At 53.9% G+C, this 15,877-nt stretch overlaps 1 protein-coding gene across 5 annotated transcripts in view; it reads left to right on the forward strand.

Annotated features, from left to right (window-relative positions):
- Positions 1-15,877, forward strand: part of SRBD1 (S1 RNA binding domain 1) — a 132,916-nt gene that overhangs the window by 69,980 nt on the left and 47,059 nt on the right. For all 5 annotated transcript variants that reach the window (XM_029071844.2, XM_029071847.2, XM_029071846.2 and 2 more), the window contains 2 exons: positions 5,966-6,057; positions 11,714-11,796. In XM_029071844.2, the coding sequence (XP_028927677.1) occupies positions 5,966-6,057; positions 11,714-11,796 (175 nt within the window). The remainder of the gene's footprint in view (positions 1-5,965; positions 6,058-11,713; positions 11,797-15,877) is intronic.

Here is a 15,877-nt window from a genome sequence, read left to right on the forward strand (position 1 = left end):
TAAGTGCTTAATACCAGAATTATCCCCACTCTGCCACTTGTCAGCTGTGTGACCGTGGGCGAGTCACTTAACTTCTCTGTGCCTCAGTTCCCTTATCTGTAAAACGGGGATTAAGACTGTGAGCCTCACGAGGGACAACCTGATGACCCTGTATCTATCCCAGCACTTAGAACAGTGCTCTGCACATAGTAAGCACTTAATAAATGCCAACATTATTATTATTATTAGTCTCTGTCCCAAGATCTCCCCTGAGGGAGGCATGTGTTTTGGGGCGTGTTTGGAGTGCGGCAGGTGGCCGTGCTCGGGCCCCGTGCCCGGCCGGTGTGCTTCTCTCCCCAGGCCTCAGCTCTCCCTGGCTCCAGCCCCGATGCCGTTCACTCCTGAGCTCAGAAATCACCGTGGGGACGTCCCCCTCTCCACCCCAGGGACGCTTGGCTTCCCGGATTGGATCACAGAATCCCGGTGACCGTGTTGCCCGGGCTTGTGGCCCTCGAGCCATGGGGCCGGTCAGGTGGGCCCCTCCCCACCCACACGGAATCAGAGTGCGATCTTCCACGAAATGGCATCTCCGCGGCCTCCTGCGGTGACATCCCGTGCGTCTCGGGATCCGGCCTTGGGGACTGCCGCTGCCGGCCCCCCCCCCTCCGGTTTCCCCCGGAACCCAGGAGCCTGGGTTTTCTCCCACCGTTGCCCTGGAGTATTTCAGGCACTTGCAGCTGAGGGGGAACTGATCAGTTGAGGAAAATGCAGGCCTTCTTGGCGGGGAGAAGGACTTGGAATCGATTGTTCTTTCTGACTCCCTAGGCCTGAGAGGGAAGAAATGTGTCTAGCCGGCCACCAGGTGGTGCTACTGCAACACGTTTTAATAATAATAATAATAAATGACATTTGTTAAGCGCTTACTATGTGCCAAGCACTGTTCTAAACACTGGGGAGGAGACAAGGTGATCAGGTCGTCCCACGTGGGGCTCACAGTCTTCATCCCCGTTTTCCGGAGGAGGTCACTGAGGCCCAGAGAAGTGAAGTGACTTGCCCGAAGTCACACAGCTGACGAGCGGCGGAGTCGGGATTTGAACCCGTGACCTCTGACTCCCAAGCCCGGGCTCTCTCCGCTGAGCCACGCCGCCACGTGTTTCTCACGTTTTGAAGGGTCGATAATAATTGTGGTATTGCTCCTGCCCCTCAACTTGGACCCTCCTTCCCTTCTTTTCTTCCTCTTCTTTACACGTGCTCCTTCCCTCTGTCTCCCTCTGTCTCCCTCTTCTCTGTTTCTCTCCTCTCTCCCTCTGTCTCTGTCTCTGTCTCTCTCTGTCTCTCTCCCTTTTGTATGCCTGTCATGAGAGGCAGCGGGACCTAGCACTGGGAATGAGAGACCTGGGCCGTACCCCGGGCCCTGCCACTGGTCTGCTCCCTTACCTTGGACAAGTCATTCCACCTCCCCCAGGCCTCCTTTTCCTCATCTGCAAATGGGGTTTAAATCCCTGATCTTACCACCTTTCTCCCTCAAGACCGTGAGCTCCCTTTTGGAGAGAAATCTAGCGTGACGGGCTCTGGCCTTTCAGCCACCAGACGATGGCTGCGGGGGTGGGTGGGATCCCAGCTACTTAAGGAGAGCTCTGGGGTGGGGAGGGGCTTCCAGGACCACAGACCCCCGTTCCCACTGGCTCGACTGGGCTGTATCTTTGCTTATCAACCTTCACACGAAACAAAGACTCCACACTCTTGGCTTCAAGGCTGTCCATCCCCTTGCCCCCTCCTACCTCACCTCCCTTCTGTCTTTCTCCTGCCCACCCCGCACGCTCCGCTCCTGTGCCGCCCACCTCCTCGCCGTCCCCGGTTCACGCCTATCCCGCCGTAGACCCCGGCCCACGTCCTCCCGCTGTCCCGGAACGCCCTCCCTCCTACGTCCACCAAACTAACTCTCTTCCCCTCTTCAAAGCCCTACTGAGAGCTCACCTCCTCCAAGAGGCCTTCCCAGCCTGAGCTTCCCCTTTTCCCTCTGCTCCCCCTCCCCTCAGCACTGTGCTCATTTGTAAATATCATTTATTACCCTATTTATTTTGTTAACGAGGTGTACATCCCCTTGATTCTATTTATCTCGATAATGTCTTGTTTTTGTTCTGTTTTGCTTTGCCGTCTGTCTCCCCCTGTTAGATCTGGGCAGGGATTGTCTCTATCTGTTACAGAATTGTACATTTTAAGCGCTTAGTACGGTGCTCTGCACATAGTAAGCGCTCAATAAATAATATTGAATGAATGATTAAATGGAAATGCTGTGCCCTTTGGGCACCGGATCCTCACTGTTGCGGGGAGGGGCAAGAACCCAGAACCAGAAAGGGAGCTGGGGTGGGCAGCCAGAGCAGGGCCCGCTTCCAGAGAGGCTGCATAGCCTAGTGGATAGGTCTGGGAGTCAAAAGGACCTGGGTTCTAATGCCGCTTCCACCACTTGTCTGCTGTTTGGCCTTAGGTAAGTCACTTAGCTTCTCAGGGCTTCAGTTCCCTCATCCGGAAAATGCGGATTAAGACCGTGTCTGACCTGATTTGCTTGTATCCACCCCAGTGCTGAGTACAGAGCCTGGCGCATAGTAAGCGTTTTAACAAATACCACAATTATTATTATTCCCGGGCCGCGGGGCGGGCCCCAGCTGACCTGCAGGTGCCCTGGGCATCCCGCCACCGCTGCTCTGAGGCAACCGTCCCTGTGGACCGGGCAGCGGGGCATGCGCTCTCCTAGATCCTCAGCAGGCTGGCACATGGCGATGCAGAGGAGGAAGCGGCATCGGCATCGCTCCGGGCCACTGGAATAATAATGATGGTAATTGTTAAGCGCTTACCATGTTCCAGGCACTGTACTAACCCCTGGGGTGGATGCAGGGTAATCAGGTAGGACACAGTCGGTGTCCCACATGGGGCTCACAGTCTTAAACGCTATTGTCCAGATGAGGGAACTGAGGCCCAACGAAGTGACTCGCCCGAGGTCACACCGCGGGCAGGTAGTGGAGCCGGGATCAGAACCCGTGACCTTCTGACTCCCAGGTCCGTGCTCCATCCACTGTGCCGTGCCGCGGGCAGGGAACGTGGCGCCCAGATTCCGGGATATTGTACTCTCCCAAGCGCTTGGTTCAGTACAATAAAGACGAGCGAGCACCGGAGGCCCCGCCGGCCAGGCCGGCGCGCAGGAAATTGGTCGGCTTCAATCCCGAAACCTGGACGGAGGAGAGGGAAATTCTCGTAAACACTCGCGTGTGCGCGGAGACGCATCCTGTATCTTTTAAACACGTTTACTAAAGTGGAAAGAATTTTGTTGATCGGTTTGGGGTTTCGTCTGAAGCGTCTCTGGAGCGGCTTCTCGATGGAGGCCAGGAAGCCCGTTAGGGTGAGGGCCCTCGAAGAGGCCCGTTTGACGCCGTGGTTTGCGAGGCGGGCGCCCCTGGGGAGTTTCCTCGTGGTTTGACTTGCCGTTTCGGGCCGGAGGGAACCCCGCTTTGAAAACGCAGAGGGTGGAGTCCCAGGGGAGACCGGGAGGAGGACGGCGCCAGCCTTCGTTCTTCCCGGTCTGATGGCTTTCAGCTCTGAGGGCTGCAGTCAGTCAGTGGGATTTACTGGGCGCTTACTATGTGCAGAGCACTGTCCTAAGCGCTTGGGAGACTACAGTGCAACAATAAGCAGACGCATTCCCTGCCCACGGTTAGCTTAGCGGGGCACGCCCCGGGTGAGAGAGACGAGGAGCGGTGTGGCGCGGCGGCAAGACCCCAGGCCTGGGAGTCAGATGATCTGGGTTCTAATCCCGGCTCCACCATGAGCCTGCTGTATGACCTTGGGCAAGTCTCATCACTTCTCTGTGCCTCAGTTACCTCATCTGCAACATGAGGATTCAATACCTGTTCTCCCCCATACTTAGACTGTGATCCTCATGTGGGGAAGGGATTGTATCTGGCCTTATTAACTTGTATCTACCCCAACACTTAAAAGAGCGCTTGACACACTGTGAGCACTTTTTTAAAAAAAGGACTGCTCAAACAGGCAAATGGGGGCTGTCTGATAAAGGAAGAAAGGAGGGAAATCAATCAGTGGTATTTTTTGAGCGTTAACTGTGTACAGAGCACTGTACTAAGTGTTTGGGAGAGTACGATATTGTAAAGTTGGTAGACCTGGTCTCTGACCACAAGCAGCTTAGAGTTTAGAGGAGGAGTGAGAGAGAACGAGAAAGAGGCAGAGACATGGAAGACGAAAGAGACGAGGAGGGGAAGGAAAGAGGAGCGAAGGAATCGGGGATAGACGCGGGAAACAGAAGAGAGGGCTTGAGCTACTGTTTTTGAGAAGTGCTGAATTTTCGTTAAGGGAGAGAGTAAAATGTCCTAGAACTGTTAGGCGTCTGAGCCTAATGTGTTTCACCTGAGGGCAGTTTGCCTTGCGAAATTCAATCTACCTCAAAAAAAAAAAAAATCACGTCTCGGCGATTTGGTATTCCGTGCAAGAATCAGAATCTCTTTTGGGTTTTGAACAGCCTGGAAACCAAGTGCAAAAAATGAATTGGAGCAGAGAGATCTGCCCGCAGATGTAGTAGAGTATTTATTAAGAGCTCACCATGTAATAATAACTGGGGTATTTGTTAAGCACTTACTATGTGCCAGGCACTGTACTAAGCTCTGGGTAGATACGAGGTAATTGGGTTGGACACAGTCCCTGCCCCACCTGGGACTCAAGCTCTTAATCCCCATTTTATTCGATGAGGTAACTGAGGCCCAGAGAAGTGAAGTGATTGGCCCAAGCTCACAGAGCAGATGAGTGGTGGAACCGACATTAGAACTCAGGTCCTTCTGACCTGCAGGCCCGTGCTCTATTAAGCGCCGGGGGGTTACAAGGTAATCAGGTTGTCCCATGTGGGGCTCAACAGTCTTAAACCCCATTTTCCAGATGAGGTAACTGAGGCACAGGGAAGTTAAGTGACTTGCCCAAAGTCACTCAGTCGTTTTTACTGAGTGCTTCCTGTGTGCAGAGCACTGTACTAAACGCTTGGGAGAGTACGGTACTACAGTGAACTGACACATTCCCTGCCCCCAGTGAGCGGGAGACGGACGTTACTATGTCTAGGCTCTATCCACTAGGCCACACTGCTTCCCTGTAGCCCTCCTGGAGTCCGGCTGTCAGTCGGCCCCGTGGGGTGGGACCGGATGAGGCTCGGCGGTCCCGGTGGGAAGGCTAGGGGCTGCTGGGGTGCAGGGAACCTCTTCATAGTTCAGGATTTTTCGTGCTGGTGTGGCATACCACCAGGCTACAGTGTAGCTTAGTGGACAGAGCCTGGAACTGGGAGTCAGAAGGACCTGGGCAAGTCTTTGTGTCACCTTGGGCAAGTCTTTTGTGTGACTCGGTTGCCTCGTCTGTAAAATGGGAGCTAAGGCTGTGAAGCCCCGTGTGGGACAGCGACCGTTTCCAACCTGATTAGTCTCTATCCCAGTGCTTAATACAGTGCCTGGAACACAGCAAGCACTTAACAAATTCTTTTAAAAAAAAGAAGTGACTCCAGGGAACCCGGTCCGTTGGTCAGCCGTGTGTACAGATGGGAAAGCCTTGACTCCCAGTTGGGGAAGGGGAGGCCGGGGGGAGAATGCTGCTGCGCGGTCCAGGGGTAGGCCACCGGGTCGCCCCCGGGACCGGCTCTGGCGGCTCCTGCTCTGTCAGAATCCCGGACAGGCCTCTCGGCTTTTGTCAACCATTTTGACGGTGGAGACGGTCAAGGAGGGGCAGAGGTCAGCTGGAGACCGCTGAGGGGGCCACACGGGGAAGGGGCGGGATTGGAAGCCAGGGGCTCCGGATCCCGGCTACCTGTCCGGCGAGTCCCCCGGGTGTCCGGTCGCCCCTGCCTCCCGGCGGCACCGCTGTCCTCCTGCTCCCCTCCCGCCGCCCTCTCTCTCCCTCTCACTTGGTTGATGGTTTCCTCTCTGTCCCCATGTGTCTCCCCCAGCATCGTCAGCGAGGCCGGAGCGTCCATCTACAGCGTCAGCCCAGAGGCCGGCAAGGAGATGCCGGACCTGGACCCCAACTTGAGGAGCGCAGGTATGGGAACGGGGCTCGTCCGCCCTCCCGGGCACCCAAAACGCAGCCGAGGGTATCGGGGGACTGCCGGGCCTGAGCTTCCCGCGGCAGTCGCCGGGGCCCCAGAGAGGTCGGTGAAAATGGCCCAGTCGGCCTCGCGTTTCCAATCCTTCCTGAGCTCTGGGAGTGGAAGGCTGACTGTAGTCTTAGAGGGCGAGACTTCCACGAAAGGGAGAGGTCCGGTTGTGCGCTTCCTTTTCCGTGTTGCACTTCCCAATTGACAGGAGCAGGGCACGGCATCCAGTGGGCGCTCAGTAAATGCGATCGCTACTGAGGGTGCTCTCATCACCATCAGTGGCATTTCTTGAAGGCCCATCTCCTCCAAGAAGCTTTCCCTGACTAGGCCCTCATTTCCTCTTCTCCCATTCATTCAGTCATACTTATTAAGCTCTTACTGTGTGCAGACGCTGTATTAAGCGCTTGGGAAAGTACAGTACCACAATAAACAGTGACATTCACTGCCCACAGTGAGTCGCCCTTGCTCTTGGATTTGCATTAGATTAGTATAGGTCTTTCCGGCTTTTTTTTTAACGTTATCTGTTAAGTGCTTACTTTGTCCCAGGCTCTGTATTGAGGTAACTGAAACACAGAGAAGGTAAGTGATTTGCCCACGGAAGCAAGAAGAGAAGCAGCGTGGCTCAGTGTAAAGATCCCGGGCTTGGGAGTCAGAGGTCGTGGGTTCGAATCCCGGCTCTGCCACTTGCCAGCTGTGTGACTTTGGGCAAGTCGCTTAACTTCTCTGTGCCTCAGTTACCTCATCTGTAAAATGGGGATTAAAACTGTGGCCCCCATGTGGAACAACCTGATTACCTTGTATTCCCCCCAGCGCTTAGAACAGTGCTCTGCACACTGTAAGCGCTTAACGAATACCACCGTTATTATTATTATTATTAATGTCACTGTTCAGCAAGCGTGAACTAAAAGTACCTGTGCATCGGAGGATAGGATGAAGCAAAGAGAGAGAGTTAAATCGGGATGGAAGCGTCTGCCATATTAGTGTAAATGGCCAGATTAAGAGTGAGGAGAATTGGGGTGCCAGAGGGAGCGGGGCGTGGTTATCGGTAAACTGGCCCCCTCTCCCCCAGGTGCCCCCCGAGCGAGGGTGGCCCGGAGCGTCTGGGGCTTTCCTGGGAGGTGGCTGGGAGGAAACCGGACAGAGGATGATGGGCAGGGCTGACGCCGAGGCAGATTGGAATGGGACCTGACCAGACCCAAAGGCACCAGCGAGGAGAGGGGATGGACTTTTGAAGCGGGTCTCGGAGTGACCAGACGGCACCCCAGACGACATATTATGGTTCAACTGCATTGAAAAACGGCATGGCCTAATGGGTAGAGCACGAGCCTGGGAGTCAGAAGGACCTGGATTCTAATCCAGGCTCTGCCAAGTGTCTGCTGTGTGACCTTGGGCAAATCACTTCACTACTCTGGGCCTCAGTTACCTCATCTGGAAAATGGGGATTAAGAGCCCCATGTGAGACAGGGACTGTGTCCAACCTGACTACCTTGTATCTACCCCAACGCCTAGAATGGTGCTTGGCATATAGTAAGTGCTTAATAAGTGCCATAATTATCATTATTATTATTACCTCATCAGGAAAATGGGGATTAAGACTGTGAGCCCCATGAGATACAGGGACTGTGTCCAATCTGATTTACTTGTATCCACCCCGGCACTTAGAACAGTGCGTGGCACATAGTAAGCGCTTAAAAAATGTTATTAGTAGTAGCCATATCATTATTGAGCTATCTCAGAGCGAGTGCACAGGGCCCTTTCTCTAGCTCTGGGGATGCGAGAACTGCTTTGGGAACAAGGCGACAAATGACAGTTTCCCATCCGGGCATTCCCGTACACGCCAGGCAGGGGGATTGGAGCGGAATGTTGTCTCCGTTGTGCATGACAGGTATTGAGGTTGAACTAATTATAAATTGGTAGCTCGGGGGCTCTCTGCTCCACAGGGGCCGACTTCCTTCCCGTCCCTCTCCCTCCGGCTCTCTGAGCTTCTGGAAGTGGCAGGAGGCGGGCCTCGCTCTAATCCCGGCCTCCCGAGGACGCACCTTTCTGTTCTTTCTTTCCTTGGGGAGGGTGGGGGGAGGCGGGGAACGTCCTCTGCCCGGAAGAACAACAGAGAAGCATTGTCTTCTAGGAAAGAGATTAGAAGAAGATGAGTTCTTTGGATTTTCCAAATTTTCAGCTTTTCGCTGTGGGGCGAGGGGCTGAGGGGGACCGGCTCTCGGCCGTCCCTGCCTGGGGCGGGGGGGGAGAGATCTCAGACCCCCGTTAGCAACCCCCAACGCCCCCGGCTGTGATTCATTTCAACTCCCTGTCGGATTATCAGCTCCCTCAGGTAGGAGGACTGTGTCGGCTTACTCTCTCATCCTCTCCCAAACCCTCAGCACAGTGTTCCGCACGCAGTTTAAGTGCTCGATGAATACCCAAGGTGGCTGGATTGCGCCCTGAGCCTGGTCACATTCATCCTCAAGCTTTCCTTTCCCCCGTCTCCCCCCATCCCCCAACAAGACCCCTGCCAGCCTTAATACACTCCCTCCTGACAGGCCAGACTAACTCCAGGAGACCAGGTAGGGAGGCCACTTCATTCAGATCCAGGAAAAAAACCTTTTCCTAAGGATGGTTTTCTGGCCCCTCAGTTTAAGGTCATCTACATTCCCCTGTCGGCTCAATGACCTTTCACACTTTGGGTTCCGCATGAAATAGTAATAATGATAACTGTGGAATTTAAGTGCTTACTATATGCCAAGCACTGAACTAAGCGCTGGGGTAGATACAGGACAGTCAGGTCCCACATGGGGCTCCCAGTCTAAGGAAGAAGGAGGACAGGTATTGAATCCCCATTTTACAGAGAACTGAGGCACAGAGAAGCAAAGCGACTTGCCCAGGGTAACACAACAGACAAATGGTGAAACCAGAATTAGAACCCAGGTCCTCTGACTCCCAGGCCCATGATCTTTCCGCTAAACCGTGCTACCTCCCACTAGGCCTTGATGCTTCCCCAAATCAGTCAAGGTCGTTAACTCAGTTTTTGGACGAGCCACTTAATCTCTCTGGGCCTCAGTTTCCTCCTCTGCAAAATGGGGAGGAAATGCCCATTCTCTCTCCCTCCTCGACCGGAAGCGCCGTGTGGGACGGGGACTGTGTCCGTTCTCATTATCTCGTGTCTGTCCCCGGGGCTGAGGCACGTTGTAAGCGCTTAATCCCATAATTATTATTAATGATTTGTAAAGCCGTAAGAGGAACTCGGCGATCCAACAGTAGATTCCCATAGTGGCGCGCGGGACACCGAAGCCACCGAGGCTCCGGAAAACGCCACACAGCCGGGACTCTGGAAGCTTCCCTCTGAAAGGGGGTTATCGGGCCGTCTGCCGTCAGCGCTCCCCGATTCGAGGGGGTGGGGGTTACGGGGAACACAGCGGCCAAAGTTCGACCAGGCTCGTCTTTGCAGACATCTGATCGCCCGGGGACGGTGGTAGCTTGCAGACCAGTCAATCAATCGGTGGTATTCATTGAGTGCTGACTGTGTGCAGAGCATTCTGCTCAACGCCTGGGAGTGTGCAATATAGCAGACACGTTCCCTGCCCACAACAAGCCCACAGTCTAATAACGTTGGTATTGGTTAAGCGCTTACTATGTGCCGAGCACTGTTCCGAGCGCTGGGGTAGATACAGGGTCATCACATTGTCCCACATGAGGCTCACAGTTAATCCCCATTTTACAGATGAGGTAACTGAGGCACAGAGAAGTGAAGTGACTTGCCCACAGTCACACAGCTGCCAAGTGGCAGAGCCGGGATTCGAACTCACGACCTCTGACTCCCAAGCCTGGGCTCTTTCCACTGAGCCACACTGCTTCTCTAGAGAGGGATACCACGGAAGGAGTAAAAAGAGCAAATCAGGATGACGCAGAAGGGAGTGGGAGGAAAGGAAAGGAGGGCTTAGTCAGGGAAGGAGGAGACGTGCCTTCACTAAGGCTTTGAAGGTGGAGTGAGTGATTGTTGTCAGCTACCTCATCTGTAAAATGGGGATTAAGACTGTGAGCCCCATGTGGGACAAGAACTGAGTCCGACTGTATCCACCCAGTGCTTTGCGCATAGTAAGGACTTGACGAGTACCGTAATCATTATTATTCTTATTAAGAGAAAGGGCATTCCGGGCCAGAGGTGGGATGCGGACGAGGAGTTGGCAGTGAGATAGATGAGATCCAGGTACAGTGAGCCGATTGGCATTAGAGGAGCAAAGTGTGCGCCCTGGGTTGTAGTAGAAAATCAGGAAGGTTAAGTAGGAGGGGGTGAGCTGATTGAGCGCTTTAAGGAGTTTCTGTTTGATGCGGAGGCAGATAGACAACCACCCTTCTGCCCTCCGTTGCCAACAGTGCCGTGGAGATGGGATAAGTATCAAATCACTCAGTTGATCAGTGGTATTAATTGAGTGCATACCGTGTGCAGAGCACTGTCCTAAGAACTCCGGAGAGGACACTTCAGTAGAATAGGTAATCCTGATTGGGACAGGGTTCCAGTACAACAGAATTGGTAGACATGTACCCTACCTACAGCGAGCTTACCGTTTAGAGGGGCCAGAGGGCCTGGGAAGCGCAGAGGTGACACGGAAGGGAGAGCGAATAGGATGTGGAGATGAGGGGTGACCCAGGGCAGGATGCCCCCCGGGCATGAGGCAGGGCTGGCTGGCCTCACACTGGACCCCGCGGGGAGACTGCTGAGGGCCCCGGCATCAAGTAGTTTTCTACAAAACCCTTCAGGCCATGTTTCCTCACTCCTCCGGAACCTCCAGTGGTTTCCCGTCCACCTCCGCATCGAAAACAAACCCTTCACCATCGGTTTAAAGCAGTCCATCACCTTGCCCCATCCTACCTCGCCTTGCTACTCTGTTACTACAGTCCAGCCCGCACATTTCGCTCCTCTAATGCCAAACTTCCCACTGTGCCTTGATCTTGTCTATCCCCCTACCCCTCACCCACATCCTGCCTCTGGCCTGGAATGCCCTCCCTCCTCATATCCTACAGACAATTACTCTCCCCTCCTTCAAAGCTTTATTGAAGGCACATCTTCTCCAAGAGGCCTTCTCTGACTAAGCCCTCCTCTACTCTTTTCCCACTCCCTTCTGTGTCACCCTGACTTGCTCCCTTTATTCCTTCCCTCCCACCCCAGCCCCACAGCACTTAGGTACCTATCTGTAATTTATTTTTAACAACGTCTGTCTCCCTCTCTAAACTGTAAGGTCGTTGCGGGCAGGGAATATGTCTGTTATATTGTGATATTGTACACTCCCAAGCTCTTAGTACAGTGCTCTGCACACAGTAAGCGCTCAATAAATAAGATTGACATTTCCTAGATGCCCCCGAGGTGGGCAGGTGGGCAGACTGGTGCAGCCCACACTACTCCTCCGCCGCCTTTGCCAGACAGAGTCCGGCCCCCCCTCCCTGCCCGGCTGCCGCCCGGGTCCCCCGTCCCGCCGTCGAGCCTTATTGGGATTCTGTGGGATGTCCTTCCAGAAGCGAGGCTTCCGCCCGGACCGTCGGGAACCAGAGAGGCTCTCGGGCCCTGCTTTTCCCATTAATCCTCTCTCGCTTTCTCCTTCTGTTTTCCAGTTTCCATAGCGAGACGGGTCCAGGACCCATTAGCTGAGCTGGTGAAAATTGAGCCGAAGCACATCGGAGTGGGAATGTATCAGGTAAAGCGAGGCGGGATGCCGGTATCGCGACGCCCAAGCGTTCCTCGGGAATTAAGTGTCGATGAGCTGCGCGGCCGTTCTCGAAGATTTGTGTGGCGTTGGGGGAAGAGGAGTGAAGGCCCCCGAGGTCTCCTGTGGATCCCGCCCCGCTCCTGGCTCCGGGCTTTAGCAGTCGCAGTTGAGATTTACCAATGGCCGCGGCCTGATTTATAGCCTACGAAAAACATTAGATCAGACGGGTAACTCGATCTGAGCCGCCGGCTCCTTTTCACATCGTTACGGTGGCGGGGGAAGGTGGAAGAGGCTGAGCTGCTGGAGCTATTGATCTTCCTCCAGGAAGGTGCCGTCAGCTCCCCCTGCCCCACAGTCCTCTGAGCTCTTACCCTGGGCTCTCGTGTGTCCAGAAACAAGTGCGGGCAGATACCGGTTTTGTTCGGCCGGCGTTCTTTGGTCATCCTCCAACCCGGTTGAGGCACTTCCTGGCCATCCCTGAATCTCTTTTCCTCCCTGTCTCTTTCTGCCTCTCTCCCGCTTTCCGGAGCGGGGGCTCCCGGATCTCCGAAGAGCGCGGGGTGCGTTCACAGAGTTTGTGGACGTTGGCAAGTGGACTCGGTGGAAGGCTCCCAGAGCGGAATGGAGGAGAAGTAGCCTGGCCTAGTGGATAGAGCCCGGGCCCGGGAGTCAGAGGGACCCGGGTTCCGATCCCGGCTCCCGATCCCGGCTCCTCCACTCGTCTGCTCTGTGATCTTGGGCAAGTTACTTCACTTCTCTGTGCCTCAGTTACCTCCTCTGTAAAATGGGAATTAAGACCGTTAGCCCTCCGTGGGACAAGTACTGCGTCCATCCCGATTATCTTGTGTCTACCCAGCGCTTAGAATACAGTGCCTGGCACATAATAAGCGCTTAACAAATACCACCGTTATTATGATTAATGTTACACTGGGAGCAGCTGGGTGGCCGGGCCCTTGTTCGAGGCGGGTTTGATTCTCAGGGAATCCTGGGGGTTTTGGCCAGGAGGGCCGCCGGACTATCCCCAGTGACACTTGCCCCAGGAGAGGAAGTCGGCCCTCTCAGGACCCAGCAAGAGGTGCTCACTCATTCACTCATTCGGTCGTATTTATTGAGCGCTTACTATGTGCAGAGCACTGTACTAAGCGCTTGGAATGTACAATACGGCAACAGATAGAGACAATCCCTGCCCGGTGATGGGCTCACAGTCTAAACGTGAGTCTGAACGTCCTCAAGTGGACTCAAAGGCAGAGACTGGGAGGGCGATTTGCTTTCTGCTGAGGCCCAGGTGCCCTGCCCCATGTGGGGATTTCAGGCTGGTCCCTACCCTGGGCATCAGCGCGCCCTGGCTTCCTGTCGCTCTTCTAGCGTGAGGCACTGAGATGGCGAACCCGATCTGGAGGGTCAGCGGAAGTGCCTCCCCGATGTGGGGAAAAGAAAAAAAAAAAAAACACACCCTGAAGGGCCGAGCGCTTTCCCCGCATCTGGCCACTGCTCAGTATTTCCGTCGCCAACTGCTCTCAGACTGTCAAAATCCCAGCTTCCTCTTTCCTAAGATCCGTTGGCAGGCAATTTTTCTTCATCTGGACTTGGGGAATGCAGAGCGCGGTCATCTCACCCAGAGCCGAAGCACTCTCGGGGGCTCGAGTTGAAAAATGTTCTTCTCCGAAGTCCGGAGCAGAAGCCCCCTTCAATAATTAACGCGCAGCGATCGAGTTTCCTCTTCGGCTTCATTCTCTTTCCTCTTTGCACATCGCTGACCTTGGACAATGAAGCTAGGTGATCGATTTCGGTTTCCCGGCAAGGTCACCTTCACGTTTTCTCCTGCCTCAGCACAAAAGGCTCGTGTTGTGGATTTCTAGAATTGTTTGGGGTTTTTTTTTATGGTATTTAAGTGCTCACTGTGTGCCAGTCAGTGTACCAAGTCCTGCCACTTGCCTGCTATATCACCTTGGACAAGTCACCTCACTTCTCTGGTCCTCAGTTTCCTCTGTAAAATGGGGACTCGATACCCGCCCGTTCTCCCTCCTACTTAGTCTGCAACCTCCTCTGGGACAGGGACTGTGTCTGACCTGACTAACTTGTTTCTGTCCCAGCGCTTAGTTTGGTGCTTGTCACAGAAAAGCGCCGAACAAATACCGTAACATTATTATTACTGCACTCAGTAAATGCCATCGCTCCTACTATTTGGTTTTTTCCCACTTGAAAACTCTTTCCCTCTGTTTTTGATATTCTTTGAAATTTCTAACAACCTCATCAAGAACTATTTATTTGTTGACTGACTGGTGTTTGTTTATTATTCTATACTCTTGTGGCTCAGTTAAAATAGCAATATGACTTTTCCTCCTCCCTTCCCCCTCTACCCTCCGCCCCCAGCCCCTCATTTTGGATACGTCGCCCTGGCCTGTTCCATTAGCAGCTTGGTAGAGTTGTGTATTGGAGTCATTCATTTTTAGAAGCTCTTTATCTTTTCAGTCACACTTGCAAGAGAGCTTTCAAGTAAGTTAAAACGTGCTGGTTTTTAAGCCTCACACTGAAGCAGCCTGGCTTAGTGGCCAGAGCACGGGCCTGGGAGTTAGCAGGACCTGGGTTCTAATCCCGGCTCCGCCACTTGCCCGCTGTGTGACCTTGGGCAAGCCACTTCATTACTCTGTGCCTCGGTTACCTCATCTGTAAGAGGCTTAAGACTGTGAGCCCCGTGTGGGACCGGGACTGTATCCAACCTGATGATCCCAGCGCTTAGAGCAGTGCTTGGCAAATAGGAAGAGCTTAACAAATACCATAAAAATAATCATTATTATTGTTATTGTCATTAGTGTTATATTGCGTCGGTGAGAGCGGGACACCGACGGGCGGGAGATTGTATCTGGCTCCTGCCCAGGCTTCCACTCTGGTACCACTGCTCTGCCCTTCTGAGGTTCATGTTCCGACGTGATTAAAACTGTGCGTCGGTGAGCCGTCCGGCCCGTCGGAGAGGACTCTTGGCAGGGGCTTGGTAACTCACTCACATCGCTCTGTGAAGCCCGCCTGGCCTGTGGAACCTGACGCCGAAACCCCGGCACAAGGTTACGCCGGGTCAGTGCAGCGTTGGCAGAACTGAATCCCATCCCGACCGGGCAGGATCGTTGTTTTTCTGAGTTTTAGCACCACAGAATCGGAAGAAAACAGACCTTCGTAGACCTCTGAAGGCCCGACCCCGGCTTGAGTAATCGGGTAGCAGCCCGGGGCTGGGAGCCTGAGGGCTTGGGTTCTAATGCCGGCTCGGCTTCTTGTCCTCTCGGTTTTCACATCTATAAAATGAATGTTCACTACCTGTTCTCCCTCCTACGGGCAGTGCGGTAAGTGAACACCTCAGTTCCACGATTGTCATTATTATTATCCTCATCCTCCTGATGATTCAAGGTGTATTGAGCATCTTCTGGGCGCCGGACACTGTCCTAAACACTCAGGGAAATACGAAGCAGAGAACCGAAGCATTCCCTGCCCTTAAGGAGCCTCCACTCCAATGAGGGAGTCAGGCAAGCAGAAGAATCTTTACAGCTCCAGTATTTGAAATAAGTAATAATAGTAACTGTGGTACTCGTTAAGCGCTTACTGTGTGCCAAGCACTCTACTAAGCCCTGGGGTAGATACAAGATAATCAGGCCCCACTGGGGCTCACAGTCTATAAGGAATGAGGGAGAACAGGTATTGAATCCTCATTTTGTAGATCAGACAGTTGGGGCACACACAGAGAAGTGAAGTGACGTGCCCAGGGCCGCAGAGCAGTTGAGTCGCGGAGCTAAGATTAGAACCCAGGTCCTCCGACTCCCAGGCCTGCACTCTTTCCACTAGGCCACACTGCTTACGTCATATGTGGTACCGAGGGCTGAGAAGAAGAATTTTACGCCCGGCCATTTCCTTTTCTGTAATTTATTTTAGTGTCGGTCTCCCCTTCGAGAACGTAGGCTCCTCATCGGCAGGGATCGTGCCTGCCAACTCTATCGTACTCTCCCAGGTGCTCAGTACAGTGCTCGGCACACGGTAAGCACTCAGTAGGGACCGTTGATTGATCGAGGGTGCCCGAAGTGTC

Source organism: Ornithorhynchus anatinus, chromosome 9 (assembly GCF_004115215.2).
Source record: "Ornithorhynchus anatinus isolate Pmale09 chromosome 9, mOrnAna1.pri.v4, whole genome shotgun sequence".
Classification (NCBI taxonomy): domain Eukaryota; kingdom Metazoa; phylum Chordata; class Mammalia; order Monotremata; family Ornithorhynchidae; genus Ornithorhynchus; species Ornithorhynchus anatinus.